Source organism: Brachyhypopomus gauderio, unplaced genomic scaffold (assembly GCF_052324685.1).
Source record: "Brachyhypopomus gauderio isolate BG-103 unplaced genomic scaffold, BGAUD_0.2 sc74, whole genome shotgun sequence".
Taxonomy (NCBI): Eukaryota; Metazoa; Chordata; class Actinopteri; order Gymnotiformes; family Hypopomidae; genus Brachyhypopomus; species Brachyhypopomus gauderio.
This window is the reverse complement of record NW_027506895.1, coordinates 1,344,804-1,366,429: the sequence shown is the minus strand read 5'-3', so window position 1 is coordinate 1,366,429 and position 21,626 is coordinate 1,344,804. Positions and strand designations below refer to the sequence as shown.

Sequence of the window (21,626 nt, the reverse complement as noted above, 5' to 3'; positions counted from 1 at the left end):
CCTGTGCTTCTCACTGTCCGTCACTGTACATGAAGGCGTGTCTTTATTGAATGGAAATTACTCGATATAAGAAACACATGAGTGTTCTGTAGTGACCATGACATACACCCAGTGCTCAATTTGTATATTTCCCATCAGCCTTGGTGGGTGGGGTGGGGCAATAGATGTTGCTGCCTCTGTGTCTCACAGCTTGTACCATACTGTGTGGCTAGGTTGTTTGGGATATCACTTCTCTCCGGGGCTTCTGCAGGTTCTACAGCCTTACTTAAGACAGGAGGGCATGAAGCACGTGTTGCAATCACGCCATTAAAGGTGCAGTGTTTTGCATCCTCTTGTTCACAAAGCCTGACGTAACAATGCCAGACTGACTGAAGTTCTCTTTATAATACAGCCCCCTTAATCTCGACACGACGGTACATTTCAAGAGATCAGGGATCTCACACTACAACTGCTAACTCAGAGTCATTCTCTGCAGGAGCAGCAAACAGAGGAAACAGAGTGGCCGTCATTCTGTAGGTGTGGAATAATTACAGCCAAGAATGATGGAGTGTGCAAGAGAGAGAGAGAGAGAGAGAGAGAGAGAGAGAGAGAGAGAGAGTCAGGAAGGAAAGAGTGGGTTGAGATGACACACAGCTTGCTGTGTTAGTCCTGATTTGTGAAGCACCTGCTGGGATTCAGATCTGCTGTAAGCTGCAGGAGCTGCACATGTCCGCCACATCAATCACGCATTTCCAACCTGGCAAAGGGGAAAATGAGTAACACCTCCTCTGCACACACACACACACACACACACACACACACACACAAACACACCTTTATGTCCATGCATAAGAAAACACCTGCACACACACACATGCAAACAAACATGTGTACACAAACATATAGGTGTTTACCCTTCTTCTTGACAAGGGCGTTTGCATCATTGCAATGCAATTCCTGAGATAACACACACACACACACACACACACTCTGCAAACCTCTGCTAAGGCTCACAGCAGTAATCTGATGGATTCAAGAGATAAAACTGAGATATATCGACGTGGAGATGGTTGAGTTAGTGACGTTTCATGTTGTACTGCCCCTCATCTCTTCCTTTCTCTCTGTTTCTGTCTCCTCTTCGTCCCTATTACATCCCCTTTGGGACTTTAGGTGTCTGTATTATTCATACTTGTCACATTCCCCTCTGCCGTTCTGTTACAGTCATACGCTGATTCACAGATGGCAGGATTCAGTATAACTCAAACACGTGATATAAATGATGTGAAGTGCACACCGTGCTATGATGATGGAAAACGGAACGCACTGGAATTGGTTGTTTATGTGCAGTTATTTACAGCCTCTTTACACTTTTTCTTGTCATTGGGCTTCAATTTTAGTATCATCACTCAGGTCCCTCGAGCGTAACAACACGGTGCTTCCTGTCGAAACGGAGCGAGGGGTCATTTTCTGGACGAATATGCCGCGACTTTCCGGCACGTCTACACCTGCCAGTCAGCTCTCACTTCTGCTCTGATGTTGTGGTTCATGTAAAAAAGACATGTAACGCATATTTGTGTTGATGTTTTGTCTGAAGCTAGATCACCGGCCTCGATGCGACAGCGTTTACGGTGACATCAGAGAAGTGATGCTACGTTTTCTTTAAATGCCTCGGTGAGATGCTCCATATCTCCTCAGGCAGGAACACAGATGTGGTGTGTGACGTGTCCTTCCAGTAAGATGGCAGTGTTTGGAGTTTCAGTGAGAGTTACCTCAATACACCAGGCCAAGACCTAAACTCAGCAGATAGTCCAGTCATCTTCCATCTCTTTAGTTTATGAAGATGGTTCAGCATTACTGGGTGTTACATCAGTATACAGCAGTGGTCCCCCAGAGAAGTACCCAGAGAAACAGTCTCGTTTACTCTTTTATAGGTGTTGGTTCTAATATGATACTGAACACACAGCTATTTCACAGTGCTGTCTGGGCATTGTAGAAAATCACGAGTTTTATAGTTTTAAAAAAGTGTTAGACCCTGTGAGAATATGAGATCTGCTCAGTACAGCTCGTTGACATGTTAAGAGGTGTATTGACTAATAACATAATTACAGAAAAACACTTGAAACCTTCATTCTTCTTGTGGGATGTACTATAAAGAGATTTAAAACTCAAGTTTTATTTTCGTGAATCCGAAATGGTAGAACATTTTAATTTTTTGGGTTATACCTGCCAGGTTGACAAAATCCTAAAAAACTATTGAGGAGATTTTTCATGTTTAAACTTTGGCTGCAACAAGCCTGTTATGGGATTTTGTTCTAGAGCCTTTGTGTTTGCCAGTATTATTTGAAGCAGCATGAAATATTCATAAGGGTACTTGCTGTAACCCAGCGTGGGGAGACACTTTATGCTCTCTTACTATATAAAATACAGTTGTGATCAAATTTATTCAACCCCCACTGAAATAAAGTGTTTTGGCCAGTTTGACATTGATTTTGATAATTTCAGTCATCTTATTTACAATTATATCAAAGAGGCACTTATAAATTAGACAAACATAACATAATATTTATGATGGAATAACCACAAATGTCTTTACTGTGCTCACATCATTATCAGTTTTATTCAACCCCCTAGTGACATTATTTTTTAGTACTTAGTACAACATCCTTTTCCAGTTATGACAGCTTTCAAGCGTGAAGCATAGCTTGACACAAGTGTCTTGCAGCGACCTATGGGTATCTTAGCCCATTCTTCATGGGCAAAAGCCTCCAGTTCAGTCACATTCTTAGGCTTGCGCACTGCAACTGCCTTCTTTAGGTCCCACCAGAGGTTCTCAATTGGATTTAAGTCTGGTGATTGCGATGGCCACTCTAGAATGTTCCAGCCTTTCATGTTCAACCATGCTCTAGTGGACTTGGATGTGTGCTTCGGATCATTGTCCTGTTGGAAGGTCCAACGTCTCCCAAGCCGCAGGTTTGTGACTGACTCCATCACATTTTCCTCCAAGATCTCCTGGTACTGAAGGGAATTCATGGTACCCTGCACACGTTGAAGCTTTCCTGTACCATTAGAAGCAAAACAGCCCCAAAGCATAATTGACCCCCCGCCATGCTTCACAGTAGGCAAGGTGTTCTTTTGTTCATAAGCCTGGTTCTTCCTTCTCCAAACATAGCGCTGGTCCATTGTCCCAAACAGTTCTAATTTAGTTTCATCTGACCACAGTACACTGTTCCAAAACCTTTGTGGCTTGTCCACATGACTTTTGGCATACTGCAGTCGACTTTTCTTGTTCTTTGGAGTCAGCAAGGGGGTGCGTCTGGGCGTTCTGGCATGGAGGTCTTCGTTATGCAGTGCGCGCCTTATTGTCTGAGCTGAAACTTCAGTGCCCACATCTGACAGGTCTTTTTTCAGTTCCTTAGCAGTCACGCGGGGATTTTTCTCCACATTACGCTTCAGGTAGCGCACAGCAGTCGCGGTCAGGATCTTCTTTCTGCCACGACCAGGTAACGTTTCCACTGTGCCCTTTAACTTGAACTTGCGAATGATACTTCCGATAGTGTCTCTTGGAATATTTAACAACTTCGCAATCTTTTTATATCCATTGCCATTCTTGTGAAGAGCAATAACCTCTTCTCTTGTCTTCTGGGACCATTCTCTTGCCTTCACCATGCTTGGAAACACACCAGTAGATGTCTAGAAGGAGCTGAGTATCACAGTCCTTTTAAATCTGCCTAATTGGTGCTTATCATGCTTGATTGCTGCTCGTTGACATCCACAGATGTTTTCAATACCTGATGGAAAACACTGGAATGAACCTCTGTTCTTAGGAGTGGTAGTCGTAAAGGGGTTGAATAATTGTGTCAATGAAGAAATCACAAAAAGGCCATTTAATACTTTATGACAAAAAAAATTGATGCTATCTTAGTTGCATTTAGTTCTTTAACAAGTCCTTGTAAGATTTCATTATGAACACAATTACAAATGTGCACTGAATTCCATAAAACCCTTCGCAGCATTGGGGGTTGAATAAATTTGATCACAACTGTACATCAATGAGATGAAATCGGCTTTGTTTGAAAAACAGGCCCTCCAAACTAAAACAAATAAAGCATAATGTGGAGTAATGAGATAATTAGCTTCAAGTCTCTAAGTGCAACTTGATTTAAAAAGCACACTGGCTGTCTGAAACACAAGAAATCCCACAATCCCATCGGGAAGAGTTTATGTAATGGAGTTAATCTAAACACGCAGGGCCATATTTTGATACTTTATCACCAGAATATTTCCAGCCCATATGTAATTTTTAACTCAGTAAAGTTTATCTCAGCAGGGGAAAACTCCCAATTACCAGGTTCTTGGCTTTTCAGTTATGCTGGCCTTTCAACCCCTACTTTCAACCCCTAACCCCTACTCCAACACCTGTAACCCCTACTCCAACTCCTGTAACCCTTACTCCAACACCTGTAACCCCTACTCCAACTCCTGTAACCTTTACTCCAACACCTGTAACCCCTACTCCAACTCCTGTAACCCCTACTCCAACTCCTGTAACCCTTACTCCAACTCCTGTAACCCCTACTCCAACTCCTGTAACCCTTACTCCAACTCCTGTAACCCCTACTCCAACACCTGTAACCCCTACTCCAACTCCTGTAACCCTTACTCCAACTCCTGTAACCCCTACTTCAACACCTGTAACCCCTACTCCAACTCCTGTAACCCCTACTCCAACACCTGTAACCCTTACTCCAACACCTGTAATCTCTACTCCAACATCTGGAACCCTTACTCCAACTCCTGTAACCCCTACTGCCCCAGGTGGTGCTACTGTACTCAGTGACATTTTGTTTCTCCCAAAACTGTTAAGCAGTAAAATGATAAATTGCTGTTGTAAAATGGCTGACAAAAGTACTAACAATTTAAAACGAACTTTTAAACATACATAACAAAGATCTGGAGGTTGAGCAGCAGCTCACAGCTGGTGGAGATCAAGTGGATATGAAGAGGAGGCATTTATAGAATCACACTGTATAAATATTATTCTCCATGTCCTTAAAATGTCCTGGCAACCAGCTCTCTCATTGCTGATTGGCAGGCCCATGGCAACAAACGTTTGAGGAGGAGGAGAGGAGGAGAGAGGCATTGAGATTGTTCATCACCTTTACAGACAACTTCACACCAATAACCTTTACAGCCACCTTTACAGATGTCAACTTTACAGCCACCTTTACACCTATCACCCTTAGAGTCACTTTTACAGCTGTCATCTTTACAGCAATCACCTTTACAGCTATCGGCTATAAACTTTATTCCCAAATTTGCAGCCACCTTTACAGCTATCACAACCTCCTTTGCCAATTATGCAGGCCCTTTTTGCCACATTATGCAAAATACAAGTGACAAGTTAGTGCAATTACCAGAAGCAGCCCGGATGATCGATGTTCCAGAACGTTCTGAGTGGAGTTCACTGTTGAGTTCACCTGCTGGGTTATCTGTCACACACTTATATGAGGACTATGGCATGGATGGAGGGCCCTGGTTTAAATGCCACGGACGCGTCAATATTTCATCCTAAATATATTTGAAAATGATGGCTTGTGGCCTTGCTGGCTGAGATTCACATTCCAGCGTGGGCCCTGATGAATAGCGGCAGCACCACAGCGTGTGTGATAGCTCACATCTCCTGCTTTATGGACAGGCATCTGCAGGGCTCCCCTCGCAGACATCTACAAGAACACAGACACATACAGGGTGTTTGATTTGTGGCAGCTGTTTGCATTCTCCACAGGCTGATTTCCAATTCATTTGTTGGGCAGGAGAGAACTCGACAACTCACGACAGAGGATATCACACACAGACCATTTCGGTTATTTCCAGTGACATTTCCAGAGTTCTAATCATTCTTACTGCACTCACTTGCTTCAAGCTGGAGTTATAAAAAGACTGTAAGGGGCCCTTCAAATGGCCTTTATGCCAACAGTAGTGTTTTCTCAAAGGTGGAAACATAAATACAGTTAAAGACACTTCATGTGTATATGAAGTGACCACTATTACGTATTGACCAGGATGAGTGGCCTTATATATTCCTCTTTTAGTTCTGACAGAAAGGAGATGCTTCTCTATCCAGGTTCTCTGTGCTGCTGGTGGTAAGGTGCTCGGTGAACAGTCAGATGAAAGTTCTCAGGACCACCAGCACTGAACACTGATGTCAAGAACTCAGGTATGAGAGAAGAGACATTGTGAAGACCTGACAGGAAAGACATGTTTGGATAAGACGAGGTTAATGAGTCTTTTCTATAGTTCCTGGTTTTAAAATTTCATGCTGAAGTTTAACTATAGCACAATGTTTTATATATTAAAATAAAATATTTTTTATATTTTTGGAAATAATAGGACTAAACATCTCAGCGTTACATGTTCATACCTAGTGATAATTGCTTACATATTACAGCATAAGTCTGGCCTTTCAGTGAGTTCTGTACATACATTTCTGGGAGCAGTGTTAATTAGTCACATTATGTTTCTCCCATTTTTTTAAGGTGAGACATTTGTTAAATATAGCTTTGTATAATTTATGAATTTGCTATAAAGTCATAATGTAGTGTTCTTCAAAGTCTATGTTAATATATACATTTTTAATGTATCGTGAACCAATGCTTCGCTCTTGGGTTTTCCTTGGGTCTTTATTTTCGTATTTTCTCTCTCTTTCCCCTCTCTGGACGTGTTTGCTCAGTTCTTTCTCTCTTAGAAATTGCATTTACTATTTTCTATCTTGTTGTAGGTCTATTTGAGGAAGTTTCTTTTTTAGCACAAGTGTGGCTGTTATGTGCACGGACCTATACGCTGTATGCTCTGCCAGACCCGTCAGTACTGATGCACCAGCGGAATCAGACCAGACCCGTAGTTGGATCTGAATCCAAACCGCAACCGCGTCCCATCACGCCAGGTGGGCCTTTTCCTTCCTCAGGTTTTGACTTAAATGGCGCCTGTGCCTAGAAATGGGTAGTTAACGCTATTAGCTTGTTAATTTCTTCACGTTTGTGTAATGAGCTGGGAAATGTGCCGATAACAACGATCGAGTCTGCTTCAAAAGTGTACCTTTTGGGCTCTTTGTGCTAAAACACCTTTCTCCTTGTCTTCGGTACTCGGAGCGAGCCACCCGTGGTGCCGTGTGAAAGACCCTCGAAACTGAAGGCTGTTGCCCTGTTTGATGGAGATTAGCAAAGTGCTCCATAGGACTGAAACGCCTTAAACGCCCACTACGACACCCGCTGTGGAACCTGTACGGAATATGCAGACATTAAAATCTACAAAGTCATACAGTATGCCGTCAAGTGTATTTGGGACGCTACCTCTTACTACCCGTAGCCTACATCTCCACAACTACAGTTTCTGTAAGAAAATGCAATTAATGCGTTATATAAATAAACTTGCTGGTTCTGTGAGTCCATATCAGTCTAGTCAAAGACGTGTTGCTGTTGACTACAGCGGTTCAAGGGAACATTGAGTTCCCTCCTGTTCCTGGCCTCCCAGCCCGTGTTGATATGGCCAGCTTTCACATGTCTGGGCAGTATGTTGTCTTTGGGCTGGAAAGCCATGGTGGTTGCATTAAAAAAATCTCACTCTCTCTGTCTGTCTCTCTCTCTACCTGTCTGTCTCTCACTGTCTCGCTCATTCTCTCTGTATCTCTGTCTCTGTCTCTCTCACACCCTCATTCTCTGTCTTGTTCTGTCTTTCTTGGTCGCTGTCTCTCTCTCTCTCTCTCTCTCTCATTCTCTCTGTCTCCTCCCCCACCCCACTTTCTCTCGCTCTGACTGACTGTCTGGTTGTGTTTGTGTCATTTTTTAATATAATAACTGAAAGCCAAATAGACTCCATCCACTCAGACTAGGGACTGTTATTTAAATAAGGTCGTGATTCTCTCTTTCTCTCGCTGTCTGAACCAGCCTCACAGAGGCTAATTAAAAGTAGAACAAACTCCATGTTTGAGAGCTGTGTCTCGACTTAAATAACAAGTTGTTTTGGTATTTTCTGCCTGTATATCACCTCACAGTGTTTCATCAAATAAACTCAGCCTCTCTCCCTCTCTCATTCACTCTCTCCACTTCTCTCTCAAAAGCTTTAAATAATAAACATGAATAATGGTTTTCTCTCGCTAAAGGCCAACGTAGGCCTAAATTAAAGGCATTTGGTCTGAAGTCCGTTCTAATGCAAGATTTAATTACGTGTTTTTTTTTAATGATTAGGTTTTGGCATTCATGTTAAGAAAAAATGCTATAGATTTTGGTAGTTGAGAATGAAATGTACTCATTTTAATTTCTTTACTTTTCAGGATTAGTTATAGCATAAAGGGAGTCCTTCTGATGAAGCAGAAAGGACTATGTTTAAATAAAAGTGTGAAGGTATTTAATAAGGCCCTGCAGACCCTGCAGGCAATGTTCTCCACAGTCATGGGAAAACGTTTCAAAGGGATGTAAAAACCGTTATCTCGGCTTTGGTTTTGTAGGGTCTGAAGTGGCTTCACCTTGGTGGTTTTGATAATAGGCTTCCTGGTTTATACCATTTCCAATATCACTCCTGAAAGAGTTTACACTCCTCTCCTTAGCCTTGTAAGGTTGGAGTCAGGAACATTGTTGCCATGGTATGCCTTTCCACTTTGGCAGACAGTGTAGCATTTTGGGGTATGTGTATTTTTTAATCTAAATGTTTAGATAGGGCAAAGAGCCGGATTTATAGAAGTGGATTTATAGACCGAGCCAGGACCATTTCATTGTTTGTCTGAGAGGATGACTACGTCTGTGGGGATGGGTCTGTCAGGATGGGTCTGTCAGGGTGCCAGGATTTCACATATCCACTGGTTTCATAATGGTTTTAGGCTGTTCTGAAGAGTACTATAAGAAAAATAATAGCCCAAAGCCCATTCCTGTTTTAGGAAATAAAAATAGCTAAACGTTTAGCTAATAGCTAAGTCAAACTCCATTCTGAACAGTGTCCTGGTGTGCTCGTTAGCTTTAAACAGTAGCATGCAATAAAATATTATTTGTCCTTATGAAAAATGTGATCCCCATTGATGAATTCATTACTTGTGGGTTTTTATTTATGTTTCACTATGCTCTTACATGCAGAGTTTAAATCAACACTGGAGGATCTACTGCATAAGAGAAGTCGTTTGAGGTCAGCCATAAAGCACACAACATGCTAATGAGCCCTGTCTCCCTGACTCTGGGTCAGGCACATAAAGTGAAGACCGTTTGTCTGTGGCCTGCCTTATCTAATTTATTCTTCAAGGAGATAATACTCAGTCCACATTACCCAAACATGGAGACATGGACAATAGTGAAGTGTCCCACATCTGGTGGGTAAATTGTCAACAGTGGACACAGAGAGGCGATTATCGGCACTGTGTGTTTGCAGAATATGTGAGCAGTTACAGACCGACATTCTGGAAAATAACTTACCAAAGATAAGATTGACGTCTTCATGTAAGACTCACCCAGCTGTAAACAGGATATTGTCTTTCACAGCCTGATTGCTAAAGCCTTTCATTAATATTCCTATAGCTGTCATATTACTGTTTAACTCCCTCTTCCAGGTATATAAGTGCAAACATATTTGTTTGACATTTAATTAGTCTATTAGGTTTGGCTTATATGGGGCACGTTATAAATGTCCAAATAGGTGTATAACTGTATGCAGAAGTAGGTCACTGTAAAAGAGCCTTAACATTGCATGATTTCATAAGACCACTATGATTATGATGGTAATATATCAAGATGCATTCAGCACAATGGGTAAGACAGTATCAGCGTTATGGCATATGCAGATATTAATAAGCCTGAGCATAGGGTAGGTTAGGGTAGGAATAAAGAATAAATAATAATAAAGTCTATTTCTGTGTTGCTGGCGTTCACTAACGAATACCAATGTTTTCCATTACGATTACATCGGGAGTCTTGTATGCAGCAGTCTAAGGTTGCTAGAACTAAATAAGGAACAGTTGTTTGTTTTTATTTATCTAAAATCCCTGACAGTGTTAATTTAATTTCTTACTGCAAACTCCTTATCACCCATTACCAGCTGGGTTAATTTGCCTATTTGTTAAAATGACTGATAGCCCATATTGACTAATCAGCACAAGTTTTTAGAGATAAGAATTATAGCCCTCACGAGAACCCTAGCCTAATTGTAAACTTCAAAATGATTTATGGAGCTTTTAAAAATTTAGCCTATGCACCATAGCGTACGAAATGCACTACTTAGTAAGCAAAGGTATTACATTCAACTTAATAAGGCCCAGTCCCAAAAATGGGAGGTCTGTTTCAAGATAAGCGTCAACGTGTTTTCCTCATACGCCATCTAGTGGAAGAGAAAAGTCAATGTCAATTTATGTCAATGCTTATCGATTGACTTCATTGGAAAATTTTTGGAAAGTTGTTTTCAAAATATGATTACCTTTATTAATTTTTTTTATTGCTAACGAAAATGTTAGCTATCATACAAAATACATTTTGTGAACATACACCCAGAATGATTAATTAATGATATAAACACCAATTTAACTATCTAATGTTAACGTGGCACGTTAATATAAATCCTTTTCTATTCCATTGCTTCTCAAATTTAATATATTAGTGCAGCATACAGGCAAGAGCAACTCTCTGAACAAAGTCACCTCCCTGAGATAATTATTCCCCTTACAAATTCCTCCCGAATGAAGTTATACCACAATTGTGTTTGATTGGCTTGTACCACGGTCCTCTTTGTGTAACGCTGCCTGTGATTGGTCTACCGTTTAGGACGGGTAATATTGCGCGTACTCTGATTGGCTGGCCCTGTCGTAGTCCCGATACCTTGTAAACTGGCTAAGTGGGTTAGTTTTATTTTTTATTTATTTTTTTATTTTTGTCTCCGCTTATCGTGTTGAGTTCGATGCGGAGATCGCAGAGATAGTAAATTATTTTTTCATAAACCACAATACTGTATAATAATTGTAGCTTAAACAAAGAATGCGAAGGGTTACACTTTTTATCAATGGGTCCTGCAGAAACGGCAAGGTGAGTGAGAAACCGTTGGTCGGGGCGCGTGAGAGACCGTTGGCCGGGGCGCGCGCGACCACAGCGTAGCGGCCGTGTCTTGTTCTAACATGGCCGTCGTGTCACCGTGTTGGTGTGAGCGGTGTCGCTGCCCCGTCTCTCCCCGCCCTGGGTGCTCGGCGCCGCCGCCTAGCCACACGCTCACCCTCGGGACCGCCCGAGGACGAGGCCTGTGGCGCGGCGTGTAGGTTAGCTCAAGTTAACGGGACTTTTAGCGGGTGTCACCGAGTCCCCGCGGCGGTGAGCGGTGGTCGGCCGTGATGTGGTGATGTCGCCGGTCTCCTCCAGGCGGGATAACGGACTCGTTAACGGACTCGTTCCTCCCCGCAGGTTGTAGCGGTGTACGGGACTCTGTCGGACCTCCTATCCGTCGCCAGCAATAAACTGGGAATCAGGGCGACGTGTTTATTCAATGGGAGAGGTGGGCTGATTGACGACATAGCCCTCATTAGGTAAGAGTGTGTGTGTGTGTGTGTGTGTGTGTGTGTGTGTGTGTGTGTGTGTGTGTGTGTGTGTGTGTGTGTGTGTGTGTCTGTCTGTCTGTCTGTGTGTGTCTGCCTGCCTGTTTGTGTGTGTGTGTGTGTGTGTGTGTGTGTGTGTGATTTCTCGGTAAACACGGGGTGGTCTTGGCACTGCATGCGTAGCCCTTCCACATCTGAAGATGGAATAAGTGATGGTGCAGTATGGTAGGCTGATGAATTAAACCCAGAGGTGTGTGTGTGTGTGTGCAGCCTCTTGGGGTTTCTTGCAAAAGGACAAACTTGGGGCAGTAATTTTGGTCTTGTTTAGAAAGGTGACCTCACCTAAACTGCCCGTTTATTGGTAGTAAACACTGATCGCGTTCCCTGTGTTTTACAGGGATGATGATGTGTTATACGTGTTTTACAGGGATGATGATGTGTTATACGTGTCGGAGGGAGATGCCTTTCTTGGTAAATTCTTGCCTGATTTTCACATTCCTTTGACACCATATTGTTTTCAGCAATGCCCTTGAAACAAAGAATATGCTCTAATGTAAGTGTGTGTGTTTGTGTTTCAGATCCTCAGAGTGAGGCTGCGGATGACCTCTCTGGCTCCCACTCCGATTGGCTGACTCTGAACGTAGGTGGACGGCTCTTCACAACCACGCGGTACGTAGTGTTTGTGGTGGTGGGTTGATGTTTACATAAACCACAAATTCTCTGTAATGAGTAATAAGAGACACAAGAAAGCTCCGGTGCAGTTTAATGTTCATAAAACACACAGCTGGCCATAACAGATATGTGGATGCTGGTTAAATGCAGAATGATGTGTCAAGTTGAAGTGTAATGTAACGCCCAAGCTTCGGAGTGGTTAGTCCTGTTTTTATTTCTATGGCCGAGTATGAATTGCAAACGAAAGGCTAAGAATGTGGACGTGTCTAAGGACGCGTCCGTGTGACTGACGTTGCCGTGGTGAGTTCAGTGCGAGCTTTTTATAGATCTGTTAATTGTTCTGACATTAATCATCACCGTTTCCTTTGGCCTGTCTGGCTGTTAATTGCGGCATTTTAATTTCCAAGTCAAAGTACATTTATGGAATTCGGCAGGCGCCGAAGTTGCTTGTATATCAGTTGGTACTGTGTCCGCTCGCTGGGAATTGAACCCCTGACCCTGGTGTTTCCAGCACCGTGCGTAACAACTGAGGTCGCCAGCCTGCTGCTGTAATGCTGATTGAATTTATTTCTTTCAGCACCCGGTTACTTGATTTCCTTTCAAATATGTGTTATTAAAGTCCTGTTGACTTCCCAGACAGAAATTTGAAGATGTAATGTGATCAGTGGTGCAGTGTAGGTACCAAGTGTAACCTTAAATCCGGACATTGGGTTTGTTTCTACCTCCTATTTATTTATTTTTACTTGAATCCAGCTCACCGTAGAAAACTTCAAAACTCTTCTCCCAGTGTCTAATCGTTACCCTGAGCTGCCACTCCGAGCTGACTGTGACTGTCACCGTGTGGGCAAAGTCCAGAACTGACCACACAGGCTGGACTCAGGCTGGTTGATCATTGGTGATGAGGTTGCTGTGGTGATTTAATTTTGCTCTCATTAGGAGTACCCTCGTGAGCAAGGAGTCTGACAGCATGCTGGCACACATGTTCGGAGAGAAGGGTAAGACCCCCCCCCCCCCCCCCCTTTCATACCCCTCACCCCCCACTCCCTCCCCCCTCCCCCCCTCACCCTCTCACCCCCCGCACTGCTTGCAAGTTTGTCTTTGTTGTCTTATTTCCTGAAACAATCCATTAGTTTTGGAAAGATGTGATCTTGAGATCTCACGTTCCTCTTCCTCTCTCCTTCGTAGATGTATGGGGTAACAAACGAGACCAGAGTGGGGCCTACCTCATCGACCGCAGTCCCGAGTACTTTGAGCCCATTCTGAACTACCTTCGGCACGGGCAACTCATCGTCAATGAAGGAGTTAACTTACTGGGTGGGTGTGGCCCACATACTGGGCGGGGTGGGTGTGGCACTTCTATTTTCAGACCAAATCCTTAAGTAAAAAAAATAAGCTTGCGGGTATGCCTTTAGTGGTGGTGCCTTTAGTGGTGGCCATAAGTAAAAATAATTCACTTTGTGTAAGCAAATCAAAGTAGAAATGGCAGATTAATATTAGCAGGTCGTAAGAGGGAACCTCTCTCATAACTCTGTAACACGGGGTAATATCAAAACCTTTACACTGAACACGTGCTCTGCTGCCCTCCAGGGGTCCTGGAAGAAGCTCGGTTCTTTGGGATTGAGCAGCTTGCTGAACAGCTGGAGGTGGCCATTAAGGTAAAGGCCTTCACCGTGGTCGACGTAGCTGCTGTCCAGGTTGCCCTGTGTGGCTGTGCGGTTAGATGGCTGCTTTGCTGCCCCACAGAGCTCACACCCTCCTGAGGACCACTCTCCCATCTCACGCAAGGAGTTTGTACGGTTCCTGCTCGCCACACCCACCAAGTCGGAGTTACGCTGTCAGGTACACACAGTTTTGGGTGTCTTAAACCCCAGAGGGGTTTGCTGTGTTCGAGTGTTTTTGTTTGTTTGTTTGTTTGTTTGTAATCTCCTCCTCCCCTCTCACCGTCTCAGGGTCTGAATTTCAGCGGCGCTGACCTGTCTCGTCTGGACCTGCGCTACATCAACTTCAAGATGGCCAACCTGAGCCGCTGCAACCTCACCTACGCAAACCTGTGCTGCTCCAACCTGGAGAGAGCCGACCTCTCCGGGGCCAACCTGGACGTAGGTGCCGCTCGGCTCCGCCCACATCTCCTAACCCCTCCCTCTGCCCCGCCCCCGGTGCCACGCCGCCCAGCTGCGTGCAGACACCCGGGCTGCTCTGTCGGGTGACGGCGTGGTTCTGCTGTGGTTTCGTTGCAGGGTGCTAACCTTCAGGGCGTTAAGATGCTGTGTTGCAATGCTGAGGGGGCCTCACTCAAGGGCTGCAATTTTGAGGACCCATCAGGACTCAAGGCCAACCTGGAGGGTACATGCATATTTCTGCTCACATGATGGAAGAGTGTCGGACCAAACCTTATCCCAGGTCTGGGAATGAAGATGTGTGTGTGTGTGTGTGTGGGGGTAGGTGCCAATCTTAAGGGGGTGGATATGGAGGGGAGCCAGATGACTGGCATTAATCTGCGTGTGGCTACGCTGAAGAACGCCAAGCTGAAGAACTGCACCCTCCGTGGGGCCACCCTCGCCGGCACTGATCTGGAGGTGAGAGGCCCCTGGCAGAACGCACTGGCAGGTCCTTTAATGCATGACCTTGGTGGTAGTAGCAGCCTGCTCCAGCAGGGGCCGCCCACGAGCTCGGGGCCTTTACACTGGTTTGGAACTATTTTCATTTTCATAATCTGTGTGTCTTCTTCTCTTATTAGAACTGTGACCTGTCGGGCTGTGATTTACAGGAAGCGAACCTGCGCGGCTCGAACGTGAAGGGAGCCATCTTTGAAGAGATGCTAACTCCACTGCACATGTCCCAGAGTGTGAGATAACCAACCACAGCACTCTGCGCCCTCACGTCCTTAGCAGCCAGCCTATCACAATATGCCCTTATGAACGTTCCATGACACGCCCCTTCGGAATCATATGCAATACTGGCACTTTGCCCGGCCCCCTCCCTAACTCTGCCCACCTAGCTTTACTGTTTTGCACTTCGGCACATGCAGGGTCTTTGATTGGCTAAAGCCTCTTGTAGTGTTTTTGACAAACTCTGCATTTTTGCCACTTGTCATGCCAAATATAGTTTTTTGCATCTATACATTTTTCTTGTGTATACAGGATTTAATCCATGGGAGTTTTCTAGACATGCATTATGTCTAGGCTTGGACTAATATATGAAGTCAGTCCTGACTGTAGAAAAGGCTCAATATGTATCAGTGAAGCAGTGTCACATTGATCTCCAGCTGCTCACTGCAGGGGACTTTTATTTAGTTTTTAGTGAATGTATATATATATTTTTTTTCCATCAGTTATTGAAGTCTACCATTTTAGGGAGACGAGTACAACCAAATATCTGTTACATTTTAGTTGGAGGAAGAACATGGAGGCTGTGTGTGTGTGTGTGTGTGTGTGTGTGTGTGTGTGTGTGTGTGTGTGTGTGTGTGTGTGTGTGTGTGTGTGTGTGTGTGTGTGTGTGTGTGTGTGTGTGTGTGTGTGTGTGTGTGTGTGTGTGTGTGTGTGTGTGTGTGAGCGAGCGTGCGTGCGTGCGTGCGTGTGTGTTCGGCAGGGCACTAGCCATTCCCTGGAGACGGAGTCGGGGGTAGCTGGAGTTGTCTGCACTGGCTGCTTTATCCTAGCAGGGAGGCACTCTCTCTCTCTCTCTCACTCTCTCCATCCTCTCTCCTTCTTTCTCTATTTTGGTCTCTCTCTTTCTCTCTCTTCCTGTCTCTCTGCCTTTTTTTGGTAATTACTAGACATTAGTGAGTGTGTGGGGGGGTCGGAGCTCTTCACTGTTAGCCTGGGTGGAGATCAGATGGATCCTTCCACACACGGATGCTCCTCTTGGTGACGTGTAGAACACTTCAGGCTAAAATTGAAGCCATTCTAGATCAGGAACTAAACTGGATCTGGATCTATACTATATCTTGCATGCTATCGAAGGCAGAGTTATTGTTATCCACGTGACATGCGCAGACAGCACGACAGAAGGTAGCTTAACCGTCATATTTGAAGATCAGGCATATGCAATGAATGAATGTGCAGTGTAAACCGTTTTCAGTGTCCTGTTGTTTGAAGTGGCTACAGCAGCAGTTTGGGTTCAGCAGTGATGTTGTCGGGTTTGCCTGGTTCTGGCTGATCTACCTCCTACACGTCACCGTGCCCTTGTTCGTCCCGCCGGGGCCTTCAAGACCTGCACACGAAGGTCCCGCTCGAACGACGGGTCCTTAACCAAATTTCTGTGGCGTTCTTGAGTTCTGCATTCTGTATGCAGCCAAACAACTTGTCTGTATGTTCATATGCAGAACGTATAATCTCTGGCGAGCGTGTTTGGGCTGCTCATTGGTATATATGACCCTAGTCCTTAACCGTATTAGTTTTATTATCTGTTTTAGTTCAGCTGTTAGTTGTAGCGTTTAGCGTCCTTGTTCACTTCATGCCAAAAAGATCTCTGCGTCAAGCTTAGCGTTGCGTGCTTCACACGTCTCGTCCCTGTGGGTGCGTCATATATAGAACTGTGCTCAGCTGATTTCTTATGCTTTTAAAAATATTTATTATTGCTTGATCACGACTGGATTTGAGTTGTTGCCAGTCGACGGCAGCATTGGTTTCCATGGCAATGAGGTAGCCCACATGACTGGGTCTCACCTCGGCTTGCTGTTCGTCTGACGGGCAGGCCAGTCTGGTGGAGAAGCACATTCATCCAGCGTCTAGTCAATCGTTACATCACCACCCCCCACCCGCCGTGTGTCACGTGTACCGTTAACGTCCGCCGACGTGGATTTTGTTGCTGCAAAGATCAGACAGCTTGACCATTTCAGTCAGAATAGATTTCTGCTAATGGCTTGACCATTTCAGTCTGATAACGACTTAAAGTTAATGGGATACAATATGCAGTTCGTTGTCTTATCTCTGTAAGCGTAGGTACTCCTGTTCAATGAAGGCAATCAGAATAGACATTAGCACTTTAAGAGTGTGAGTCTCCGTGTGTGTCGGCCCCTTGAGGAAAGGCCGTCTGCTATTTATGTGCATATGTTATCAGGCTGTATTTCTGTAAGGTGAAAGAGAGGACAGCTTCTCTCCTCTCCTCTCTCTCTTGCACTCTATAAATGGACTGTTACAAGCTGACTCCGCTGTCCTGTGGTTCTTTGTGCTTTTTGTTCTGTTTAATTAACATGGGTCTGGGCAGTGTACGATTTCAACTAGACTACCATTCAAAATTCAGGATCACCCCAAAACATTTTATGTTTGCATGACGGCTCACACTTTTATTTTGTCAGACGACTCGAATATAAAGGCAGGGTGATGGTGACGGGCAAGTGAACCCTCATGAAGCACTGAGACTTTCCTAACTATTGTGCCGAAAAAGATTAGAAGCTTCAAGGCTTCAGTGACGGTGACATCTGGTGGACAACTGAAACCATAGCAACCGCTAAAGAAAGTTCAGAAAAATCTGAGTGGTGATTCAAGTGTTTTGTTCATTTATACCAAATAATGATTATATTGTCATTAAATGTTGGTTAAGGCTGATGTGTAATGATACATCTTGTATAACTGGTATGGCACCAAACCACTCAAATCTCTCAAACCCGTCAAACTGTCGTTGGCTCAGAACGCATCGAAATGCTTTGAGCCAATGCCACACACTGAAAGACTGAGCCAATGAAAAGCCTCGAAATATTTTGAATTGGTCGTGTGACATTGGTGTTTCATGAATACAAGCTCTGGCACTGTTTCATATCACTCCACTTCAGTAAGAGTGACAAGCCTCTGTGTCATTTGCCCATCACTACAGGGTCATACTATTTTCATAGAGATATGTCATTGTGTCATTCAAACTTTGCTTTCATCAGAAGATCTGCCATTTGTAGCAGTTACGGCCATCGGGCCTTCTAGCCGTAGTTTAAGTTGTAACTGAGCTTAATTTAATGTGGAGGCCTGGTCTGCCTGCCTTACAGAATCACCCCACATGGCTAGACGGCCATTCGTACATGAGCCATGGCGAAGCTCCTCCCACAGCAGTGTGACACTCGTTCACTCCCAACAGTTCAGTGTGTTTTGGGTTGCTCTCCTGTTGTAGGACGAAATCAGCTGCGGTCACGCGGAGAGCCTGGCCCGACGTTGGGGAAGGAAGTGATGGCACCCCACTGTACACGTCTCCCACTGAACCGGCCCCACAGCATCACGTCTCCGCTCCGCTCCACGTGGGGTATCGCACACCTCCCCCCGTGAGACGACCCTTTTCCCCAGCAACAGACCACGCTGCTTCTGTGCAGTCACGTTCCTCCTGTCCTGGTTCCAAACGGGTCGACCTGACCCGTGACGGGAGGAGTTCACACTGATGTATGAGATATTCAGCATTTGGGCATTTCCTTGTATGGAATAGCCTTCATTTCTTGTAACAAAAATAGACTGAAATGAAATGAAATGTGCCATATTTTGTCAATTGTGATTTTTTACACCCCAATCGAAATTTGTCCTCCGCTTTTAAGAGGCATCAGTGCTGGGTGGTTTTAAATCAGAAGTTCACAAATGTCTTGGCAAAGGGTCAGCGTGGCCACAGGTTTTTGACCCAGGTGTGCAGGTGCAAAAACGGAATCAACCTGCAGCCACAACGGGCCTTTGCGGATAAATTTCCGCAAAAATCTCTGTTTTTGATGCATAAAAGCAGTTGTCCTTCTCGTACACTTTTTTAGAATGGAGGTAAAGATCGCCCTCTTGTGGATGATGGTGTGCGTTGCAGTGCTACACTTGCAGCGCCAGCACCGGTCCTACGGTCTGAGTCCAGGAGGCAAACGTGCACCGCACAGCCCGGATGACACATTTCAGGAGGCAAAGCCTGTTGTGTATTTTCAAGCAAACTTGCATTATTATTCATCTATATTGTGCCAAACCGTAGTGGGCAAACCCTGCTTAGCACGTTATATTATGCTTCCTTTAAACATGTGAATGTTGGTTCTTAGACTGTTCAAGATATACCCAGGACTGATGCATCTACCTATCTGTATAATCATGAGGACGCTTTCCTTCGGAATAACCTGTTACAGCTGAAATAACTGATGGTGTGTGCTGAATCAAAGTTTTATTATTATTTGGTGTCAGGAAAAAATAAGCTAACGATTTTAAAAAATCAGCCTTACAATGTATAAATTCTGCAGATTCATTGATTTCATTTCTTTCCCCTCTCCTGTTAACAGGCTAATCTCGCTGACGGAGAAAGCCAGTGAGAATCACGTCTTTTATAGTCAATAAACCTTTGTGCCTTTAGTTCGTCTGGGTCTTTTGATTATCAAAATTACACCCATTTCACCGACCATGTTGCTTGACCAAAACATTTTGTTTGAAATTACATAATGAAAAAGAAATCGCGGTTTTATGTAGACCTTCAACATGTGTGCCTATAATTTAGTTGAAGGTACCCCCCCCCCCCCAAAAAAGGTAAGACTTTTATTTTGAAACGCCACATTCCCGGTACAGTCATGCTGTTTACTTGTGAGTTTATTTACATCGGTCCGCTGTTACAATGTATAGTTAGTTAGTTAGAGTTGCTGCTTACTGAGATCAGTCATTTAATGTCCTTTGTAAGTGCAAATATAACTTTACAGCAGCAGTATACGAGGGTTTTAACGTTAGCTAATGTAGATTCACATGTAGTTAGCTGTGCTAGCTAGTTAGCGCTATGTGACTGTCACCGTGACTGCTGTGTGTGTGTGTGTGTGTGTATGTGTGTGTGTGTGTGTGACTCAACGTCAAACTAAGGTAACAAAAAACTAGATAAGCCAACTAAAATTGTCCCGGTTTCAGTCTGTTAGTAAACCCACGTAGGCCTACTGACGAGTCAATACTCTTAATACTGACAGTATTATAATTCAGTATTTCATTTTCTCAGAAGCAGAGTTTTGAGACGAGGCCGCCAGCCGGAGTGTGTTCTCATGCCGCTGTGCAGCTAGCGGTCTTCACCTCGGCATGGACTCGCAGGGGCAGCAGTGCTCCTGTGGGGGGCGCTGTTCAGCTCCCAGCGTCCACCAAACCCTCGACGAGATGGACTTCGAGAGAGGTGACGTCTGCCTCCTGTTGTCACACACCTGTTGACCTGCTGCGCTAACTTCATTAATAAGCTCCTTATTTACAGGTATATGGTCAGCAGCTCTGGACGCAGACCTGGAAAGGGTCCAGTTATTGTTAAAAAGAGGAACCGATCCAAACATCAGGGACCAGACTGGCTACACTGCATTGGTCAGTAGTAACCCGGTTATCTATCCAATTTCAACTTACACAAGATGATAAATCGCTAAAGACAGTTTGGACCGCCGCGCTCATAGTCACACCCCCGGGACGCTTGGCTTTTGTGTGGCAGCACTACGCAAGCCGTGCGGGTCACCTGCCCGTGTGTGAGCTCCTCCTGACCCATGGTGCCTGCCCCAACACCCAGACCCACGGCGGGGCCACGCCCCTGCACAGGGCCGCCTACTGCGGCCGCCGGGCCGTGACCCAGCTTCTGGTGAACCGGGGAGCTGACCCCAGCCTGACGGACGATGATGGGTCAACTCCGCTGCATAAGGTTGGAAAAAAAACCACCCAGAACATCCTCTCAGTTCCTCTCAGTTCTTAATGTGAGTGTGTGTGTGTGTGCGTGTGTGCGTGCAGGCTGCTGAGCGGGGTCATCTGGAGGTGTGTGAGGTGATCGTGAGGAGCTGCCCTGCCTTGAGAACCCAGAAGGATAAAAGGTCCCGCTTACCTGTAGATCTGTGTCCAGACGGCAGTGCTCTGCTGGAGTTACTGACGCCTGCCCTGTGACCTGCTCTGCTAGACAGAGAGGGTGACTGACCTGTATGAGCAACAAGGACTCACCAGAGGTCTGCTGCTTCAGACTGGACACCATCTCAGTGCGTCCACACCTCCACCTCTCTGAAGCTTCTTCCTATCTACTAACACTAATAAGTTTGTTGGAGAATAAAACAAAACCGTTCACTGGCTGGAAGTGAATGTTTTCCTAATTGGTCAGAGTGTAGTTGTTTCACAGCAGCGAATATGATCTGAATCGGCCAATCTTATGGAGTCGTCATACTGGGAAGCTGCCACTAGATGGCACCATTGACCTTTCTTTTGTGGCTCCAGATATTCTCGATTCTGCATTTTTCAGCGTAAAAAAAGCATGCAATTTTTATTTTAATGTATTTTTATTTAAATAATAAAAAAACAAATTTGTTGTTGAATGAATTATACATGAAATCTATATAGTATATAGATATATATAATACAGGCCTATATATTAATCACAGTTCTGGTACTTTAAGCAAACCTTGTAGTAGATTTAAAAGTGTAACAGAAATGACAAATAAGAGCACAGAGCCCTTACTACTAAGACTACTCAGCAGTCCAGTAGTCTGAGTACAACATCCTTT

The 21,626-nt window shown here is 44.6% G+C and overlaps 2 protein-coding genes and 2 long non-coding RNA genes across 8 annotated transcripts; 3 read left to right on the top strand and 1 right to left on the bottom strand.

Annotated features, from left to right (window-relative positions):
* Positions 1 to 5,206: 5,206 nt before the first annotated feature.
* On the bottom strand, positions 5,207 to 7,483 carry LOC143491402 (uncharacterized). The gene is made up of 4 exons (XR_013125190.1): positions 7,329 to 7,483; positions 7,075 to 7,256; positions 6,813 to 6,968; positions 5,207 to 5,702 (listed from the first exon to the last, which is right to left on the bottom strand). It is a non-coding gene; the product is annotated as an uncharacterized LOC143491402 (long non-coding RNA).
* On the top strand, positions 5,800 to 7,862 carry LOC143491401 (uncharacterized). The gene is made up of 4 exons (XR_013125189.1): positions 5,800 to 5,921; positions 6,072 to 6,196; positions 6,758 to 6,922; positions 7,128 to 7,862. It is a non-coding gene; the product is annotated as an uncharacterized LOC143491401 (long non-coding RNA).
* A 2,966-nt stretch (positions 7,863 to 10,828) lies between these two features.
* On the top strand, positions 10,829 to 17,349 carry kctd9a (potassium channel tetramerization domain containing 9a). Of its 3 annotated transcripts, none has more exons than XM_076990226.1 (12): positions 10,829 to 11,030; positions 11,400 to 11,521; positions 11,928 to 12,001; positions 12,109 to 12,199; positions 13,139 to 13,197; positions 13,388 to 13,516; positions 13,790 to 13,857; positions 13,946 to 14,041; positions 14,152 to 14,301; positions 14,440 to 14,545; positions 14,645 to 14,778; positions 14,940 to 17,349. In XM_076990226.1, exons 1-12 carry the CDS (start codon positions 10,983 to 10,985, stop codon positions 15,054 to 15,056), a joined length of 1,194 nt encoding a protein of 397 aa, XP_076846341.1. In that variant the 5' UTR covers positions 10,829 to 10,982; the 3' UTR covers positions 15,057 to 17,349. The 3 variants fall into 3 exon arrangements, with proteins under 3 accessions (XP_076846341.1, XP_076846342.1, XP_076846343.1); XM_076990227.1 differs by having other exon boundaries at positions 10,831 to 11,030; positions 11,958 to 12,001; XM_076990228.1 differs by lacking the exon at positions 10,829 to 11,030 and adding an exon at positions 11,110 to 11,309.
* A 2,311-nt stretch (positions 17,350 to 19,660) lies between these two features.
* On the top strand, positions 19,661 to 21,207 carry ankrd39 (ankyrin repeat domain 39). 3 transcript variants are annotated; one of them, XM_076990229.1, is made up of 5 exons: positions 19,661 to 19,713; positions 20,111 to 20,278; positions 20,354 to 20,457; positions 20,579 to 20,782; positions 20,869 to 21,207. In XM_076990229.1, the coding sequence occupies exons 2-5, from the start codon at positions 20,188 to 20,190 to the stop codon at positions 21,016 to 21,018; spliced, it is 549 nt and encodes a 182-aa protein (XP_076846344.1). In that variant the 5' UTR covers positions 19,661 to 19,713; positions 20,111 to 20,187; the 3' UTR covers positions 21,019 to 21,207. The 3 variants fall into 3 exon arrangements, with proteins under 3 accessions (XP_076846344.1, XP_076846345.1, XP_076846346.1); XM_076990230.1 differs by having other exon boundaries at positions 19,707 to 19,802; XM_076990231.1 differs by lacking the exon at positions 19,661 to 19,713 and adding an exon at positions 19,824 to 19,980.
* Positions 21,208 to 21,626: the final 419 nt, after the last annotated feature.

What these genes read in the sequence shown, in the direction of transcription:
- kctd9a (XM_076990226.1), top strand. Translation starts at nt 10,983, where the DNA reads ATGCGAAGGGTTACACTTTTTATCAATGGGTCCTGCAGAAACGGCAAG. An exon ending in GGTCCTGCAGAAACGGCAAG is followed by an intron (nt 11,031 to 11,399) that starts GTGAGTGAGAAA and finishes TCCTCCCCGCAG; the next exon opens with GTTGTAGCGGTGTACGGGAC. An exon ending in TCGCCGGCACTGATCTGGAG is followed by an intron (nt 14,779 to 14,939) that starts GTGAGAGGCCCC and finishes TTCTCTTATTAG; the next exon opens with AACTGTGACCTGTCGGGCTG.
- ankrd39 (XM_076990229.1), top strand. Translation starts at nt 20,188, where the DNA reads ATGGACTCGCAGGGGCAGCAGTGCTCCTGTGGGGGGCGCTGTTCAGCT. An exon ending in AGACTGGCTACACTGCATTG is followed by an intron (nt 20,458 to 20,578) that starts GTCAGTAGTAAC and finishes TTTGTGTGGCAG; the next exon opens with CACTACGCAAGCCGTGCGGG. An exon ending in GGTCAACTCCGCTGCATAAG is followed by an intron (nt 20,783 to 20,868) that starts GTTGGAAAAAAA and finishes GTGTGCGTGCAG; the next exon opens with GCTGCTGAGCGGGGTCATCT.